At 42.4% G+C, this 17,900-nt stretch overlaps 1 protein-coding gene across 1 annotated transcript; it reads left to right on the top strand.

Annotated features, from left to right (window-relative positions):
- Positions 1 to 4,654: 4,654 nt before the first annotated feature.
- On the top strand, positions 4,655 to 16,145 carry LOC121804170. The gene is made up of 3 exons (XM_042203705.1): positions 4,655 to 5,541; positions 5,851 to 6,000; positions 15,794 to 16,145. Exons 1-3 carry the CDS (start codon positions 4,655 to 4,657, stop codon positions 16,143 to 16,145), a joined length of 1,389 nt encoding a protein of 462 aa, XP_042059639.1.
- Positions 16,146 to 17,900: the final 1,755 nt, after the last annotated feature.

Genomic DNA, 17,900 nt, shown 5'->3' with positions numbered 1-17,900 from the left:
CGTGTGAGATGAAAGTCTCATGCACGGTTTTGTTATTTTGTGTGTTAAATACAAAAAGAAAATATTATATTTATATTAATGTGAAGGAGAACTTTTTCATAAAAAGGAAATGTGACATCTTTTGCTAGACAAACTAAAAAGAAAAGTGTGACATTTCTTACGGGGCGGAGGGAATACTAGCTTTGGCTCGTTTCGACTATTTTTAATGCAAAATATGTACTTCAATTATACTCCCTCCTACCTATCATAAGTGATCATTTTTTCATTTTGGGTTGTCTCACTATAAGTGATTAATTTCCTCTTTTGGCAAAAAGCAACACCTTTATCTCTACTAATTTTTTTTTCTCTCATACTTTATTCTCTCCACTTAACTCAATAAATATCAATTTTCTTAAATCCTTTGTCCAAAAGAAATTCTTCACTTATAGTGGGACGAAGGGAGTAATATTTGTACAATTTGGTATGTTATCGTGTTTTATAAAAAAAATGTGCAAAATAGACTTAAAAATGACAGAAAAATGTAAAAAATGTTGGTCAAAGGATTTGGTCCAAGTCAACGATCCGTTGACGCATACTCAGCGGCCGCCAAGCGCGCTAGAGGTCGATGAAGGTCCAGCGGCCTGTTGCAGAAATCAAGCCTGAACCAACCTTCCGACCAGCAACTGCCGAGATGAAGTTAGCAGTCCATCGATTTCAACGCTAATAGTTCAGGAGCAGATCAGGGACCCGTTGAGACAATGTCAGTGGCCTGCTAAGTTTGTGCGTCGGATGCATTCAACCCTAATTAGCTCCAAGACTTACCTTTCTGAACCAGAATCGTTGTCATACTGAGCAAAACGCAACAATGTACATAAATGGTGGTTTGGGCCGTTTGGAAACAAGTCAGGTTGGCTGACTAATAAAAAGAATAAGTTGTTGGGCGGTTAATTTGTTGAGCCCATTACTATATAACTTAATTTGTAAGTAAGGGAGAAATATAACAGATACATACTCTCATTCAATCTCTCTCTATTCTCGGCATTCTCAAGAAGAAGAAGAAGCAGAGCTCGAGTGGATCTTGAAGCTGATTCGGTTAGTCCCACTTAGTTCAATTGCGTTTTTGAGCTAGATTGATTGAGGATTGCATTGTAGTGTTTCTTGTAAAAGATCTCCGTCTTGTATTGTTCCCCCATTGAATAAATCGTAGCTTGAGTTTCTAGTGGACGTAGGATTCATCCAAACCACGTATATGCTTGTGTGCTTTACATTTCTTGCATCTTGGTTATTGTTGTTCCATCCGGTCGATTCACAAATTGGCACCGTTTTGTGGGAATTGATTTGGGGGAATCGATTGCGATGACTACGGCTAAGATCGACATGGAGAAGTGAAAGATGCTTGCTTTGATCGTTCTTTTTCATTCTCTTTATCTTTTTGTATCGTTGTGGATTGCTCAAGTTGGATTGTCAAACTGATTCGGCTGGCCAAGAGTACGCCTTCTACCTGAGAACACAGGTGAGTGGATCCGTTGGAGATTCAGACTGATCAACTTGACTTAATCTTCCTTGAGTGAGAGGAATGGAAGAACTCAAAGGTGCTTTTCAAAACCTTAACCTACAATACTATTAACTAGTATAGGGAAGTAAGGATCGATCCCACAGAGATGATGTGTTTTGCATTTGTTGTTGGACACGAAATGGGAATGGCTGCGGCCACGCTTTCCAGGGGGTGGGTTAAGTTAAACTACTTGACTTGAGAGATTAAACTTAACTAAACTCATCAACTTGCTAGGGCTTAACTAAAACAACTTGATCAACTCAACTAAAACTTTCCATAAATGGACAAACATCATCAAATGGACGACTGTCAGTCTCCTGCAAAATGTACTGTAAAGTAAAACTTTTCTAACAACTTCATCTTCGTCACAGAATCGACATGAAAAATAGAGTAAGAGCAAAAAAGCAGATCTGAATAATTACGAACAAGGAAACACCAAAACAACTTGTAAACTTAAATATACTCTTAAGATCTAAACTACGACTACGTAAACAAGAATACTAACTCATAATCATGCAGAAATAGAAATGCATCTATCAGATCTAAACATCCTAAAGTAACTCATCCATAATTTCTTTCATAACTGAGGTGTAACTCGAAAACTCAGATCCAAACAATTCGAAACATAACAAAACATTTTAGCTAAGATCTGCATCGTAGGACTGAAATCAAAAGAAGAACAGAAATATTATGCATGGTGAGCAAACATTTCAACAAAGATCGAAATCAAAACACTAGATTTAATTAATCAGAAACATCAAAAAGTCGATAACATCAAAAGTAAACTGAAAATAAGCAAACAAAAACAGAAAACTGTTTCATCACCCCTTCTCGAAGCGGATAGCCGAACAAACTATTAAAAAGCAGAAAACCAACACCAAACACAACTAAACTAAACTAAAGCAGAAACCAAGTGTGTAATCTATGGAATTCTGGAGTGTTGAGTGTTGGGAGCCCCCAATTCCAGCTCTAGAAGAGAGCTGAAAACTACTAAGCGTCAAGGGTTGGAAACTGTCTCATTCCTCCTTCTCAATCTCCATTTATAGAAAAGGCGTGAGGTCTTGATCCTTAGGGCATTTGTTCTCTGGAAAGTATGCTTTACCCTTTACCCTTGGGGATCTTTCTGGTGTGACGTATCAGTCTTCAAGTTAGGTGCTCCTGCTGCATGCCATTTGATTCAACTTGATCCGTTTGCGCAGCAATTTTAACTGCTTCTCCTGATCTAGTCGTCCGACCAACTGATCAACTTGTTTTCTAAAAATGGCGGACTTTCATACACACCTGGCTCAAAATTAGACGTTAGTTCACAGAATTTGATATTGTTTTATGATAGAATACATGCATGAAACGAGCCTCATCAAACTGCTCACACTTAACCCATACTTTTCCTCAAGTATGAAAAAAAAGAAAAAGAAAAGAGGCAAGTTTCAAGGCATGGTTCTTATTTGAAACAAAATAAAACAAACGCACTATGTAAAAGACCTAGAAAGGAAAAACACACATAAGTAAACTAAACATATTGACAAGTAGAGAGAAAAGATAGAAAGGACAGAACTGGTTTATTTTGTTTGGCAATCACCCCACAAGCTTAAGGTCAATCCAATCGTCTACAGTCTCAGATTCCTTTCCCTCCCCTCTTCTACATAATCATGCTTGTCCGTTTGTCAAGATAGATTCTATCTTTCCAACTGTTGGATTCGCTCAGTCACTCAATCTTCACCAGAATTGTTAGGACCATTCACTCATTAATTTTTCCATGCCAATGATGCTTGAGTTCTGTTGACAGAAGCTAACTCCTTAAGGTCTTTATTTAGGTTTTAATGGGGCAAGGGTTGTAGTGTATAAAGGTGAGGGTCTTATGGGTTCTAAGTTCAGAATGTATGAAGAAGTGTGAAGGACATGTGAACTTGAGGACAAAACTAGAACAACCTCCCTATGTAGAATTTTTTAGACTTTCAACCTTGTAGACACCCTTGGCCATTTTGGCCTTATTTATCTATCTTTTTTCTTAGGGTCAGGTTACATAATTTCATGCCCTACTATTTTCTATTTTCTTTTTTTTTGTGGGTCAGGTTATAGATTCTTCCTGCCCATTTTCTAACTTTCTTTTTCTACCTTTCTCTCTCTTTTTTTTTCTAGGCCAGGTTACAATGTTTCCTGCCCATTTTCTTTCTATCTTTTATTTTATACTCCCCTGCTTCACAACCTATCTCCTATCCTGAATGGTGAGTTGCCCTAGCCTATCCCCTTGTTCACACGACATGAAAGCTTGGGGTTTCCAAAGAAGGGATTATCATATTTCAGGCTCAAAAGGTGTAACTAGAGGGTGCCTTTACAATGAGGCAGGTTCATCTGGTTCGAAAGAATTAGGACAAAATGGTTATTCTTATTGCCTTTAGTCCTCGCTAGCCTATGTCATTTCCCTCTATGCATCAATGGCAGCCTCTCTATTTTTTTATTTAAGTAGAAAGTGTTCTACTCTGACTTCTAACTCACATTTTAGAGGGCTTCACAGAGGGATAAGATTAAAACTACTTCTATCTTTCTTACATCCTCCAAGCAGATTTTGGTTTATTAAAGAAGGGAATCTCACAAATCAACATGTATCATTTCTTCAATCACACTTACTAAGGGAATATTGCTATTATTTTCTTAAACCAGTTATTATCTAAAAACACACAAAGCAAAACAACTAACAGGAGATTCCTATTAATCAACACATAACTTTGACACTAACTACAACACCGTTCCCCCTTCCCACTTCATTACAGTTTGTCCTCAAGTGACCTGATGAAGTTGAAAATAGGGTTGTTAGTGTCAAAAGTAGAGAAACAAACTTCTCACACTTAGACCAAGCAGTGGACTAAGTGTGAGAAGAACAGACAGAAGAACAAAACTACACAAAACATACTAACAAGGAAAACAACTAAACTTCTCACACTTAGACCTGACACTAGGCTAAGTGGGAGAAGGATACATATTTAAAAGCAGGAGTGTGTGAGCATGTGAACAGAGGCCTAGGCAAAAAATATCACATGAAGAATATGTCACCATGTTCACACATAAACTTCTCATACTTAGACCAAATTGTGGGCTAAGTGGGAGAAGAACACAAAAATCATGAACCAGCATATATATACAGGCAGAAAGGAGCACACTCTAGGGACGCTTCCTAGCTTACCAGAGATCAATCCAAAAGGAAATTGTCATGCCGTGCAGCTCCGTGGCGGGACCACATACCAGCCCCCACAGGCAGCGGATTTAGGCAGGGAAAGGAAAGAAAAAGAACAGGAGCCGACTGACTTCACGCCAGCCGCTGATCAATCCCAGCGGCCTGCTGCATCACCTCGCAGCGGCCCGCCGGAAACTCCCCAGCTAGCCGAGCCCGATTCAGACATTGATGCAGAACCATCGCCAGCGGCCGCTACACCACTTCGCAGCGGCCTGCTACCCGAGAGTCAGCTCCCAGATCCGCAGTTTCCCAGCACTGCCACCATCCCGTATCCCCAGCGATTGAAGTGCAAGAAGCTAGATGCACAATTTACCAAGTTCTTGGAAGCCATAAGCAAGGTCCACATCAACATACCATTAGTGGAAGCACTGCAACAAATGCCCAACTATGTCAAGTTCTTGAAAGATGTGGTGGCCAAGAAGAGAAAGTGGGGAAAATACGAGACAGTAGGCCTAACAGAGAACTGTAGTGCTATTATTCAGAAAGGATTAGCTACCAAGCACAAAGATCCAAGGAGTTTTACTTTATATTGTGTTTTGGGAAATAATGTAGAAGGTAAGGCATTGTGTGATCTTGGAGCAAGTATTAATTTGATGCCTCTATCTTTCTACATGAAGCTCAACATTGACAACATCCGCCCCACTTCGATCACCTTGCAAATGGTAGACAGAAGCACAACAACACCAAGGGGGATTGTAGAAGATGTTTTGGTAAGAGTAGGAGAATTCATTTGTCCCGCTGACTTTGTCGTTTTGGACATGCATGAGACAAGAAGGTGCTTTTGATACTTGGAAGACCATTTCTAGCCACCGGGTGATAGACGTACAGAAGTGGGAGTTAACATTGCGATTGCATAATGAGAGTATCACCTTCAACATCTATGATGCTTTGAAATTCCATGGGAAGGAAGGAGCAGAAGACTATCAAGAATGTAGCGTCATCCAAGTAGTCACGGATTGTGTGGGGGTAGTGGAAATCACATATCACCAAACTCAGGACCCTTTAGAATCTTGTCTCATAAATTCTTTTACTCCTACTTCTGATTCATCTACTTGTGATGTTAATGTGTGTGCTATGATTGCAGAACTCGAGGTTCTTCCCGAAAGAATCCCTCAAAAGGGGAACAAATTCTTGCCATTGGCACCCCAGAAGAAGAAGAAGAGATGAAGAAAGCATTAGGAAAACCACGAGGACCACCTAAGGTAGAATTGAAGCCACTCCCGGAACACCTCAGGTACGCATTTCTAGGGCCAAATAACACTTACCCTGTTGTCGTGTCCGCCGCCTTGAGTGAAAAAGAATGTGAAAAGTTGTTGTGTGTGCTAAACAAGTATAGGTCCGCTATAGGATGGTCTATTGGTGATTTGAAAGGGATTAGCCCAACCACATGCATGCATAGGATTTTACTTGAGGAAGGACATAAGCCTCATGTGTAAAACCAACATAGACTTAATCTTATCATGTAAGATGTAGTGAGGAAAGAAGTAATTAAGTTGCTAGATGCATGAATTATCTATGCCATATCGGATAGTGAATGGGTGAGTCCTACACAAGTAGTAGCAAAGAAAGGGGGAATGACTGTAGTGCCCCGGAAAGGATGGTGAGATGATTGCCACGAGAGTAGCCATGGGTTGGAGAGTTTGCATTGATTATAGGATGTTAAACGCAGCCACTACGAAAGATCACTTCCCTTTGCCTTTTATCGATCAAATGCTTGATAGATTAGGGAGATATGATTACTATTATTTCTTAGATGGTTTTTCATGTTATAATCAAATTGCAATTGCTCTCGAGGATCAACATCAGTCTGACTTTACTTGCCCTTATGGGATATATGCTTATAGAAAGATGTCTTTTGGCTTATGCAATGCTTCTGCTACTTTTCAAAGATGCATGATGGCCAGTCTGGGAGAATCTGCATGCTCAGGTGCTGCGGCCCCTCGACCCAGCATGTCCTCCTCCGTCTGCTGGACGGTTTCGTCTATCTCATCAAGCAGACTCCGACGAGCCTGCCTCCTTGCTTCCCTTGCGTTTACCGGTGAATCGGTCCCATCAGGGACATCAGTCAGATCCACCATTAGAGTCATCCCGTCGTCGACGGGTTCCTGTGCCTCGCCAGACGCGAGGTCGTCTTCCTTCCCAATCAATGGGGTTGCCCCCTCGATGTAAACAGGGGTCTCTACCCCACCCGGACTTCCCGTAACAAATTGGGCTTCGGTGCCCTCAACCACTTCTGGGGTTTCCCCCGCCGATTGTCTTTCAGAAGTTAGGGCTTCGCCGCCCATTGGAACATCGCAACCAACAACAGGGGTTTCCCCCTCGACCAACTCCTCCAAAACAGGGGTTTCCCCCTCTGTAAATTCCTTCACAACAAGGGTTTCCCCCTCCTCAGTGACAGAACCTAACCTAGGCTCACTTACGGCCAACAACTCCAACCCCGCGGTCAGATCTGCTTCTTCTTCGCGAGATTCTGCGGTGGTTGGTTCTTGAACAGTGACGGCTTCTTCTGGTACAGCGGTGGTGGGTTCTGCGGCAGCCACCGGTTTGGGTGTTGAAACCCCTGAAGTTCCCGGTTGTGATACGGCAGATGTAGAAACGGCTGGTGCAGATTTCCCCATTACCGTCGCGAACATGGCAAATGCCTCCATCGCCTTTTTTGGTCCCCTAAATTTTTGTAGTATATCCGCCATAAACGCCGCCGCACTTGAATCGGCAGATCCTGAAGTGTTTCCGGTACTCGGCTTGTTATCCATGAAGAATTCTGTAGAAAATCTTGACAAAAACTAGGACAGAAATTTCTTTGATTAGGGTTAGAGAAAGGAACCCTAGAGAGAAGTTTGGGGAATTCTGGATGTAGAGAGAGGGTGAATAAGGGAAAATGAAAAGAGAACACGGTTATTAACCGATAGGTATGAGAGAGAACGGTTTGCAGGCGGTTGCAGGCATGACGCTAGCGACTGCACGCCTTCCCATAAAGGTGTCCTTTGAAATTTGAACCGGTGCCAACTCCCTCCAAAACTTTACTTCTCAACTCCTAGCCCTAGCAAATTCCTTCTGCAAAACCGTACTTAGGAAAAAAAACATTAAACAAAAACTTGAAACGCCAGACTCCTCGGTTTTAGGGTATGACAGTATCAAAAACATTCCCAAAGAGTCTGGTATTTCGAAAATATTTTTGGAAGATTAATTTTTTTTTTGGGTTTTTCTAGATTTACGAAAAGCGATTAAATATTTACAAAATTTCTTGCGAGTGTTGTCAAGATTCCCCAGGTCAGGGTATAAAAATTTTCAGTCACTCGACCCAGGAAATCTTTAAGAACACTTCCTTCCTAGACCCGTTTGCGGATATCAAGAAGCGCGTGTAGCGGCACTTCGTCCACTACACACATCTCCGAGGCATCCCTAAACACCTTCAGACGATGACCATTGACAAGGAAAGGAGTAGAGTTTGAAGAACTCCCCTGGATTTCTACTGCTCCATTTGCACGCAGACTCACAATAGTGTATGGCCCAATCCATTTGGACTTTAACTTGCCGGGCATTAACTTGAGCCGGGACTGGAACAGGAGAACCTTCTGCCCAACTTGCAGTTCCTTGGTCCGGAGATTTTTATCATGCCACAATTTGGTCTTTTCCTTGTACCACATTGCTGACTCGTAAGATTCAAGTCGCAATTCTTCCAACTCTTGGAGTTACAGTTTCCTCTCTCCCTCACAAACTCGAGGACTCATATTAATCTCCTTGACCGCCCAGTACGCCCTGTGCTCAATTTCCACCGGTAGGTGACACATCTTGCCAAATACTAACCTGTAAGGAGACATTCCAATGGGCGTTTTATATGTTGTTATATGTGCCCATAATGCATCATCAATTGCTCCAGTCTTTCCTCGACGGATTCACCGTTTTTTCCAGGATCGCTTTGATTTCTCTGTTTGATATTTCTGCCTAGCCGTTAGATTGAGGATGATATGGTGTGGAGAGGCGATGGTGAACTCCGTACTTTCTCATTAGAGCTTCAATAGTCCGGTTGCGGAAATGCGTCCCATTGTCAGATATTATAGCTCTGGGTACTCCGTACCTGTTGAAAATGTTAGCTCTAAGGAACTTCGCTACCTCTTTAGCTTCACACGATGCTGTTGCTTTTGCCTCTATCCACTTCGAAACATAATCTACTGCCACAAGTATGTAGGTGTTTCCGTATGAAGACGGAAATGGACCCATGAAGTCCATCCCCCAGACATCGAAGATCTCACATACAATTATTGTAACTTGTGGCATTTCGTCCCTCCTGGAGATTCCCCGGTCTGTTGACACCTCACACAGTTCTGACAGAATTCAAAAGCATCCTTATTCAACGTGGGCCAGTAAAACCCATTGTCCAACACCTTCCTTGCGGTCTTCCTAGGTCCAAAGTGACCTCCACACGCTAGGGCATGGCAATGGTTCAACACATCCCTCTGTTCCCACTCTGGGATACACCTCCGGATAACTTGGTCGGCTCCCATTCGCCACAAATACGGGTCATCCCAGAAATAGTACTTGGCCTCACTCTTCAATTTCATCTTCTGGGCCCGGGAGATTTCTTGGGAACTGGGTACCTCTCCAGTGACTAAGTAATTTGCCACGTCAGCGAACCATGGCTCAGAGTTTGTCTGACATTTCCCTTTCTCGGCATCCCCTGGACCTATTAATGCCATGAGCTTTTCCCAATTGATGGGTCTAGGGAGTTCTTCCAGATAATACAAATGCTCCTCAGGGAATGCATCTGGAATTGATTCCTCGGTCTCTCCTTGAAAGATACGACTTAGGTGGTCAGCCACCTTGTTCTCAGTTCCTTTCTTATCCTTAACTTCCCAATCGAATTCTTGTAAAAGTAATACCCAACGGATTAATCTTGGTTTAGACTCCTTCTTTGCCAACAAGTACTTAATAGCTGCATGGTCCGTGAAAACGATCACCTTCGACCCCAGCAAATACGAGCGAAACATCTCAAATGAGTATACCACCGCCAGCATTTCTTTTTCGGTGGTGTCATAATTCTTCTGAGCTTGATTCAGTGTTTTGGATGCATAAAAGATCACATAGCTTTTTCCATCAATTCTTTGACCTAGCACTGCTCCCACGGCATAGTCGCTTGCGTCACACATAATTTCAAAGGGTAGATTCCAGTTGGGCGCTCTAATAATGGGGGCAGATACTAGTCTATCTTTCAACAACTGAAAAGCCCTTTTGCACTCCTCATCGAACTCAAACTCCACATCGTTATGCAATAAGTGAGTGAGTGGTTGAGCAATCTTTGCGAAATCCTTTATAAACCTCCTATAAAATCCTGCATGCCCTAGGAATCCTCTCACCTCTTTCTGATTCGTCGGGTAAGGCAGTTTCGAGATGACATCGATTTTTGCTTGATCTACCTGTATGCCTCTTTCCGATACCACATGCCCTAGGACAATTCCTTCAGGGACCATAAAGTGGCATTTCTCGAAATTCAAAACCAAATGCTTTTCCTGGCACCTCCTCAGCACTATATCCAAACTCGCCAAACACGAGTCAAATGAATTCCCGTACACAGTGAAGTCGTCCATAAAAATCTCGATGCAATCCTCTAGGAGATCTGAGAAAATGCTCATCATACACCGCTGAAAAGTCCCTGGCGCATTGCAGAGACCAAACGGCATCCTTCTATAAGCGTACGTTCCAAAGGGACACGTGAAAGTTGTCTTCTCTTGATCCTCGGGATCCACATAGATTTGAAAATATCCACTATATCCGTCCAGGAAACAGAAATATTGCTTACCTGCCAGCCTTTCCAACATCTGATCAATGAAAGGTAGCGGGAAGTTATCCTTCTTAGTAGCCTCGTTCAGCTTCCGGTAGTCAATACACATCCTCCACCCAGTAACGAGTCGAGTGGGGGCCAACTCATTTTTATCGTTCTTAACTACCTGTATTCCTGACTTCTTTGGTACCATATGTACAGGACTAACTCATTCACTGTCTGGTATGGAATATATGATTCCTAGGGATAGCAGCTTCAATACTTCCTTCAGCACTTCTTCCCTCATGTTCGGATTCAACTTGCGTTGCGGATCCCTACAGGCCTTTGCTCCTTCTTCTAAACGAATGTGATGCATACACATATCTGGACTGATTCCAACCAAGTCAGAGAGCGTCCACCCAATGGCTTTCTTGTTTCTCCTAATTACATTCAGCAGTTCCTCTTCTTGTCCCTCGGTCAAGCTGCTGTTAATAATCACCGGGAAGTGTTTTCAATTCTTTCTTGGGGATATCTTGTTCCTGGGGCAAGGGATTTTTTTCTGTTGTCATTCCTTTCTTAGACTCAGCAGAACTGTTCATGCTCGCCACATAAGGTGTCTTCCTTGACCTAACTAGCTCCGGACTTGTACAGAATTCCAGAATTGCTTCTGCTAGTTCCTCATCTGATAACTCATTTGTGTTCATTGTTTGACACCAACTGGCTACTTCTCTATCAATGGCATGACCCATCTCAGAATTCTCGATCTGTTCCTGCATTAACTCTGTCTCAAGATATTCCTGGACCAATGGGTTAATAACATCTATAGCATACATATTTTCAACGTCAAGAGGTCTTTTCATTGCCTCATCTATGCTGAATGTATATTTCTCCCCATTGTAATCAAGGCAAATAGTACCGTCAAAAACATCAATGATAGTTTTAGCAGTCCGTAGAAAAGGTCTCCCTAGAAGTACTCCGCCAGACTCTGCAGACTCATTATCACTCATCCTTATCACATGGAAATCAGCTGGGTACAAGAAATCATGTACCTTTACTATCACATTCTCAAGCACACCTTCAGGACAAATGCATGACCTGCCTGCCAATTGGATCACAACTTTCATGTCCACCATGCCTACCCCTACTAACCTCTTGTATACAGATAGCGGTAACACATTTATCGACGCACCTAAATCACACATAGCATGCTCGATTTTCACGTCACCAATAGAGATGGGTAAGGTAAACATACCTGGATCATTGCATTTTGAAGGCATCATCCGCTTTTGAATCACTGCCGAGACATTCTTGCCTATCAAAATTTTCCCACTGGGTCTAGCCTTTCCAGCTATAAATTCCTTGATGAACTTGCTAAACACCGGCAATTTCAAGGCCTGCAGGAATGGTAGATTAATGTCTAGTTTCCCAAAAATGTCCGTGAAATCCACCGGCTCTTCTTTCTTCTTCTTGGCTTCCCCCCGGCTCGGGAAAGGCTTCAACCGTTTTCCTGCTCCTGTAGAACTGTCAGCTGAGAATTCTCCAGTCTCCTCCCTTTCTGCCTTGTTCTCAAATACTGGCTCTGGATCGAGGAAGAATGGCTCAGTTGGCTTAGGCAACAAATCTCCTATCTTAAGGTCATCCTTGACCAAAGAACTTTCTCCTTCCAAGTTCCCAGACCTAGGAATAGTATCTTCTTCCTTACCCTCCTTGGGGTTTATCGCTTCCTTCGTTCTCACCACTGGCCCATCATATGCCTTCCCGGATCTCAAGGTAACCTGACTTATATTCGCCCTATCTGGTGGCCTTACTGAGGCGGGAATCTTTCCCTCGTTTCCTCTCATATCACTCAAAGCAGTGGCTATCTGGGACAATTGTTTAGCCAGCATATCCATGGCTGCCTTTTGCTCCTGTTGAGCATCTTGAAGCTTATGCACTACGTCGTTGTTCGATTGCAGGTTGCTTTGCATATGTTGCTGAGAACTGACGAGGTCGTGCACCATATCAGTGATACTCTTTGGTGACTTTTGTGGTTGACTGGGCCCTGGCCCTATACTCAGCGTCGGTCCACTCGCTTGATTCTGACGAGCGTTCCCTTGACCGCTTGAAGAGTTGTTGTATTGATTTCCTTGGCCCTGGTAATTATTCTGAAAATTCCTTTGGTGCGGTGGCACATAAGAGTTCCCTTGATTATTCTGATTTCTGTTCTCCCAGCTTGAGTGGTCTCCTTGGTTCCGATTGATCCAGCTGCCCTGCCTCTCTTGATTCTTTCCTGACCAGTTACCTTGCCTTTCGGGCTGAGGTGCAAACTGCTGACTTTGTTGTGGTGCTGGCTGATTCTGCTCATTGTCAGTCCATCTGAAATTCGGATGATTCCGCCAAGGTGCATCTCTCTGTCTTCCTGGATTCCAGCTCCCATCGGGATTCCAACTACCCATTGCATTGACCTGGGCCTGATAATCTCCTTCCTGGGTCCCGTAATATAGCTGAATTTGACTATCTCCTGGACCCGGAGATTTCTCCTTCCCTTGCGATGTCAGTGGATTCGTTTTCTCAATCGCGTTCAAAAGAGCCTTCTCGAGCCTATCAATCCTTGCCTCCACTTTATCATCTTCTTGCTCTCTTACGGCATGCACCGACCCTCTTCTCACAGCATTCCTAGGGTTATCGTACGCCTTTTTAGCGTCGATCAATTTTCCCAGAATTTCCCTTGCTTCACTTCCCCTCTTTCTTGTGAAATTCCCCCCACTCGAGGAATTCATTAAATCCTTTGACTCAGGAGTCGCTCCTTCGTAAAACAGAGAATAAGTCTCTGCCTCTATCATTCGGTGGTTTGGGCATGCATCCAACAACCCCTTAAATCTCGACCAATACTGACTCAAGGATTCGTCGTAATCCTGCTTACACTCTAATATTTCTTTCTTCAGTGCATTCGTCTTGTTGGATGGGAAGAAATAATCTAGGAATTCCAATTTGAAATCCCTCCATGTGCGAATAGAATCCGGGGGTAACCTTAATAACCACGTGTTAGCTTCCCCCTTCAAGGTAAATGAAATCGCACGTAGGCGATAATCCTCCTCTGTTGCATCATTCGGCCTCTTCTGAATACCACACAACTTGCTGAATTCATTTAAGAACTCATACGGACACTCATTTCTACGCCCAAAGAACGTCGGCAAGATGCCGAGCACGTTTGTCTTGATCTCAATAGTCCTCTGGCGTGGATTCATCACTATAGCTTGAGCTGGTTCTCCATCTAAATGGGCAGTGAGAGAACCGATCTCTGGATCTGGATCTACTACCTGCGCCATGGCTATTTCCTCTGCTTCCCCTGTTTCTGACTCCGTTTCTGATTCGGGTGGGGATTTTGGATCTTCGCGTCCTGACTACGTCCAAGATTCGTCGCTAGTTGATTCACTCGGGAACGGATCTCCTGTGGTGAACCCTGATCTGGTGGTCACAGTAGAGGCTGTATCCTTAACCTGTCGAGTAAACTGGCCGTACTTCCTCCCAGACGAGTTGCTCCAGTAGGTAGATCCTGAGCCTCTGCTCATAAACTACAAACAAAAGAGAAAGAAAACAAATCAAAACTATTTACACCACAGACTCTGAACACTAACACTAAGCACGCCATCCATCCCCGGCAACGGCGCCATTTGAAGTGAGGAAGAGCTGAGTCGGATCGTGTGTGTTTCGTGTGCTTACAGAGAACACTAATACAAGTGCTCGGTCAAGACACCGCGCTTCTTAAATCCACTGGATCACTAGGTCCAGGAACCCGAGGAACACAGAGTGTTGTTGTCATTGGACACGCTCGACTCTCCTTCAAAAATTAATCCCTCAACCCAAATTACTATTAAATTAGTATAGGGAAGTGGGGTCGATCCCACGAAGATGGATTCGTGAGTAGTGTTTAGAGACTCTAGAAACAAGCGGCTGCTGCCACGCAAAGGGTTGAGGTTTATAACAACTACTACTAGACCTAGGCACGGAATTTAAATGCTAGACCTAAGAAACAGAATACTTGTAAAATCAGACATCAACACCGAAAGAAACAATAGCTCGCTAGACCGTGTAAATGATTAACTAAATATGACTAGGCAGAAAGAATTAAAAAGTGGGGACCAGGACATTCAAATAAGGTAAGTACGGTAAAAGCTGCAACTAACAAACTCATGCAATTTCCTATCCAACTCAGAAACGTAAATGAAGAAAACAGAGCATACTCCTAGATTCGAACAGAATATAGAAATCGGGATGCCGGAAACTCGCTACGAATCGGAAGTACATCAGATCTACATAAACTGAACGAAATGAAACGAAAACACGTAAGCTAGGCATAAAATTAAACCAACACGACTCAGATTCACGTCGAATGCTTAATCCACTCCGGATCCAAGACATCCGAACTCAACACCCAGCACAATCAACTCCATAGCTCCGATTCTCACAGATCTACTCAAATCAACTCCAGATCCCAACAATCTCAGACAACCCTACGACATCAACAAGTTAAGAACCCGATTCATCCACAAACAAACTCCATTCTCCTAGATCCAACCACAAACCTGCGATAATCTAGAAAACAACCAACTCCAACAATCCAACTCAGAATTCAAGTAAACATAATCGACAAACAAAGATCAACACAGTCGGCATAAACTAAAACGAAACTTGCATAAACACAGAAAACATCCAGAAAACAAAGAGGTCCGAGCCTCGAACAGCGAAGCTCGGCGAATTCAGCAGAAACGTAAATAGAAAATAAATTGTTTCTTCGCCCTCAAGTAGGACGGTGTTACCACCAGATCGAAAAGTGTGTAAGCTAGAAGTGAACCCCAAGTATGCCCTGAATTTCCCACGAAAGAACCCAAGTGTGTGAAGAAAAGTGAACTAAGCTACAAGCTGTTGGCGAGGTCTCCCACCGAGAAGATCCCTCCAGCGTGCATGCTTCTCTCTTTTATAGACTCGGACATAACCTTCTAGAGTCTTCGTAGAAATCCCTATTCTACCCTTCAACTCCGAGGCTTCCTCCGTCGAGCAATTTTCCGCATAATGTCCACTCTTTCGCCTTCTTCCTAGGTCCACGCAACTGTCTCCCTTCTTTGCTGGACCTGGCGAAAATCTTCACACACCTGGCTTAAAACGCGTGTTAGACCCAGAAATTTCACGAATTAAAGCCCTAGACCTATGCATGAAATTAGCCTTATCAGTCTCCTTATCAATTAGTTTTTGGAAAATCATGTCATTTGCCTTTTGAGTTGGAGTATAGGTCTTATTGGGCGAAAAAGAAGTTGAATCAAGATTTCCAAAAGGTCGGCAAAGAAAGGCATCTCTTTCTCAACGAGATGGAAGAGTTTCGAATGGAAGCCTACGATAGCTCGTTTACTTACAAAGAAAGGATGAAGGTCTATCATGATAGGATGATTAGTCCACGAGAGCTCAAATTGGGGGATGTAGTTTTATTGCATAATTCGAGACACTCTCTTTTCCCCGGAAAGTTGAAATCTAAGTGGACCGGTCCTTACATGATCAAGAAAATCTATGATAGTGGGACGGTTGAGTTGCTAGCTCCGGATGGGACATTGTTTCAAGTCAACGGCCACCGGGTGCAGAAATACTAGTTCGGACAAGGTGAAGAAGATGAAGTAGCACTAGAAGAACCACCAAATGAGTACAGAAGGGGTAAAGTCAAGCTAATGGCTATAAAAGAGCACTTGTTGGGAGGAAATCCAGCCATTTATTTCAATTTTTTTAAAAGTTTTTTAGTACCTTTTTGGTTCAATTTTCGTTTGTGTTGATGAAAATTTTTGCAGGTTTCTGGACTCTCTTCAGGGAACGCTGCAGTATCCGCAGCGGCCCGCTGGCCACCTTCTGGAAAGGTTCTGACTCGTCGCAGCGACCGCCGGTGGACACCCAGCAACCGCTGCCCAAATGCAGTTTCCAGAGTGATTTTTCGAATATTCGCCCCGTCCAGCCCTTACGAAAAAATTTTCAAGGTATGTTTTCTTTTTAGTAGTTTACTCACGTCCCTACTGACTCTACAAACTTATTTTATACTTTGTTGTAAATAAGTTTGGGGGGATGAAGTGGTGGACCGTGAGTTTATTTGTTTTAGGTTTTAGTTTAAGTTTTTGTTTTAAAAATCCCAAAGGTGAATCCATGCCATAAACATAGGATGAAGAACTTAGAAACGTGCATGTTTAGGGACACATTAGACCGAGTTGTCAATGATATAAAGTTCTTTTCATCTTTGATTAAGTATGGCTTGACGTTTTGATTTGATGGTTTGGTGAAAAGGTGCATAATTAGTGAATTGCTTGTTCGCCTTGAATCATGCTTATACCTTGTGAGATTTGATCCTAATTTTTTTCTTGTGTGATTTATCTGCATTCATGTTTATGTTTCTAGAACTTGCTCCTAGTCTGCCTAAGTCTACATAGTGTTTAAGTTGATTTAGGAGGATGTTAGACCATCTTTTCTTAGCTACTTTTATACCTAAAATTTTTGACCCTCTCAAAAGTTCAAAATTTTTCCCTTTTGAGCCAATTTTTGAGCCTTTAAGCCTATTCTTTGGAAGCCAAATAAATGGGGACAATCCATTGGGTTAGGTTAGTTTTTATTATCTTTTGTAAAGGAATTGGAGAGATAAGGAGGAAAGTTATAAAAAGTAGTGTGCTTAAACATAGAAAAGTGCAAGTTGTGAAATAGAAAAATTTAAAATGTGTGCTTGATCTAGAAAGGATGCTTATGAAAGAGAAAAAAGAAAAGAAAAAGAAAGAAAGGTTGTGAAAAGAAAAGAAAAATCAAAGGTTTGGAAAGTAAGTTCAAGGAGAAAAATAAAGTGTTAGAAGTGTCTTGCTTTTTTACAAAAGTGGAGTCAGTTAAACTCTACTTGGGATATTTTTATTTTGAGTCACTTTTTAGCCAAATATTCCTCACCTACCAAAGAGCCTACATTACAACAAAAAATAAAGACCTTTCGGACTTTTGATGCTTAATCACATCTAGTAGATGAGGGATTAGACTTTGAGCAAGCCTGTGGTAAACTTTGCATGATGCATGATTTGAGTGCTTATACACATTACATTTATACACTTTGAGAATGAGAGAAATAATCACTTCCCATCTTTGGAGGTTTGCCACATGTGAGTGCATCAATTCAAGGTGTTCCACGAGTTAGTAATGAAAGTGCACTAATAAGCCTGGCTTGATTTGATTGCATTAATACATGCTTGATCCATCTATTCCATACTTTGAGGCAATTATGACCTCTAGTCCTTGTGCATTCCGTGCGTCTATTTTGTGTCTTAATTGTTTTGTTCAAAGACAAACAAACATATAAGTTTGGGGGAGTTGATACGATCAGATTTTGCATT

The sequence above is a fragment of the Salvia splendens genome, chromosome 5 (assembly GCF_004379255.2).
Source record: "Salvia splendens isolate huo1 chromosome 5, SspV2, whole genome shotgun sequence".
NCBI classification, from domain to species: Eukaryota; Viridiplantae; Streptophyta; class Magnoliopsida; order Lamiales; family Lamiaceae; genus Salvia; species Salvia splendens.
The sequence above is the reverse complement of the archived record's forward strand: the minus strand, read 5'-3'. Positions and strand labels throughout refer to the sequence as shown.

What these genes read in the sequence shown, in the direction of transcription:
- LOC121804170 (XM_042203705.1), top strand. Translation starts at nt 4,655, where the DNA reads ATGAACCAGCATATATATACAGGCAGAAAGGAGCACACTCTAGGGACG. An exon ending in GACATGCATGAGACAAGAAG is followed by an intron (nt 5,542 to 5,850) that starts GTGCTTTTGATA and finishes CTATGATTGCAG; the next exon opens with AACTCGAGGTTCTTCCCGAA. An exon ending in CCACTCCCGGAACACCTCAG is followed by an intron (nt 6,001 to 15,793) that starts GTACGCATTTCT and finishes GTTGGAGTATAG; the next exon opens with GTCTTATTGGGCGAAAAAGA.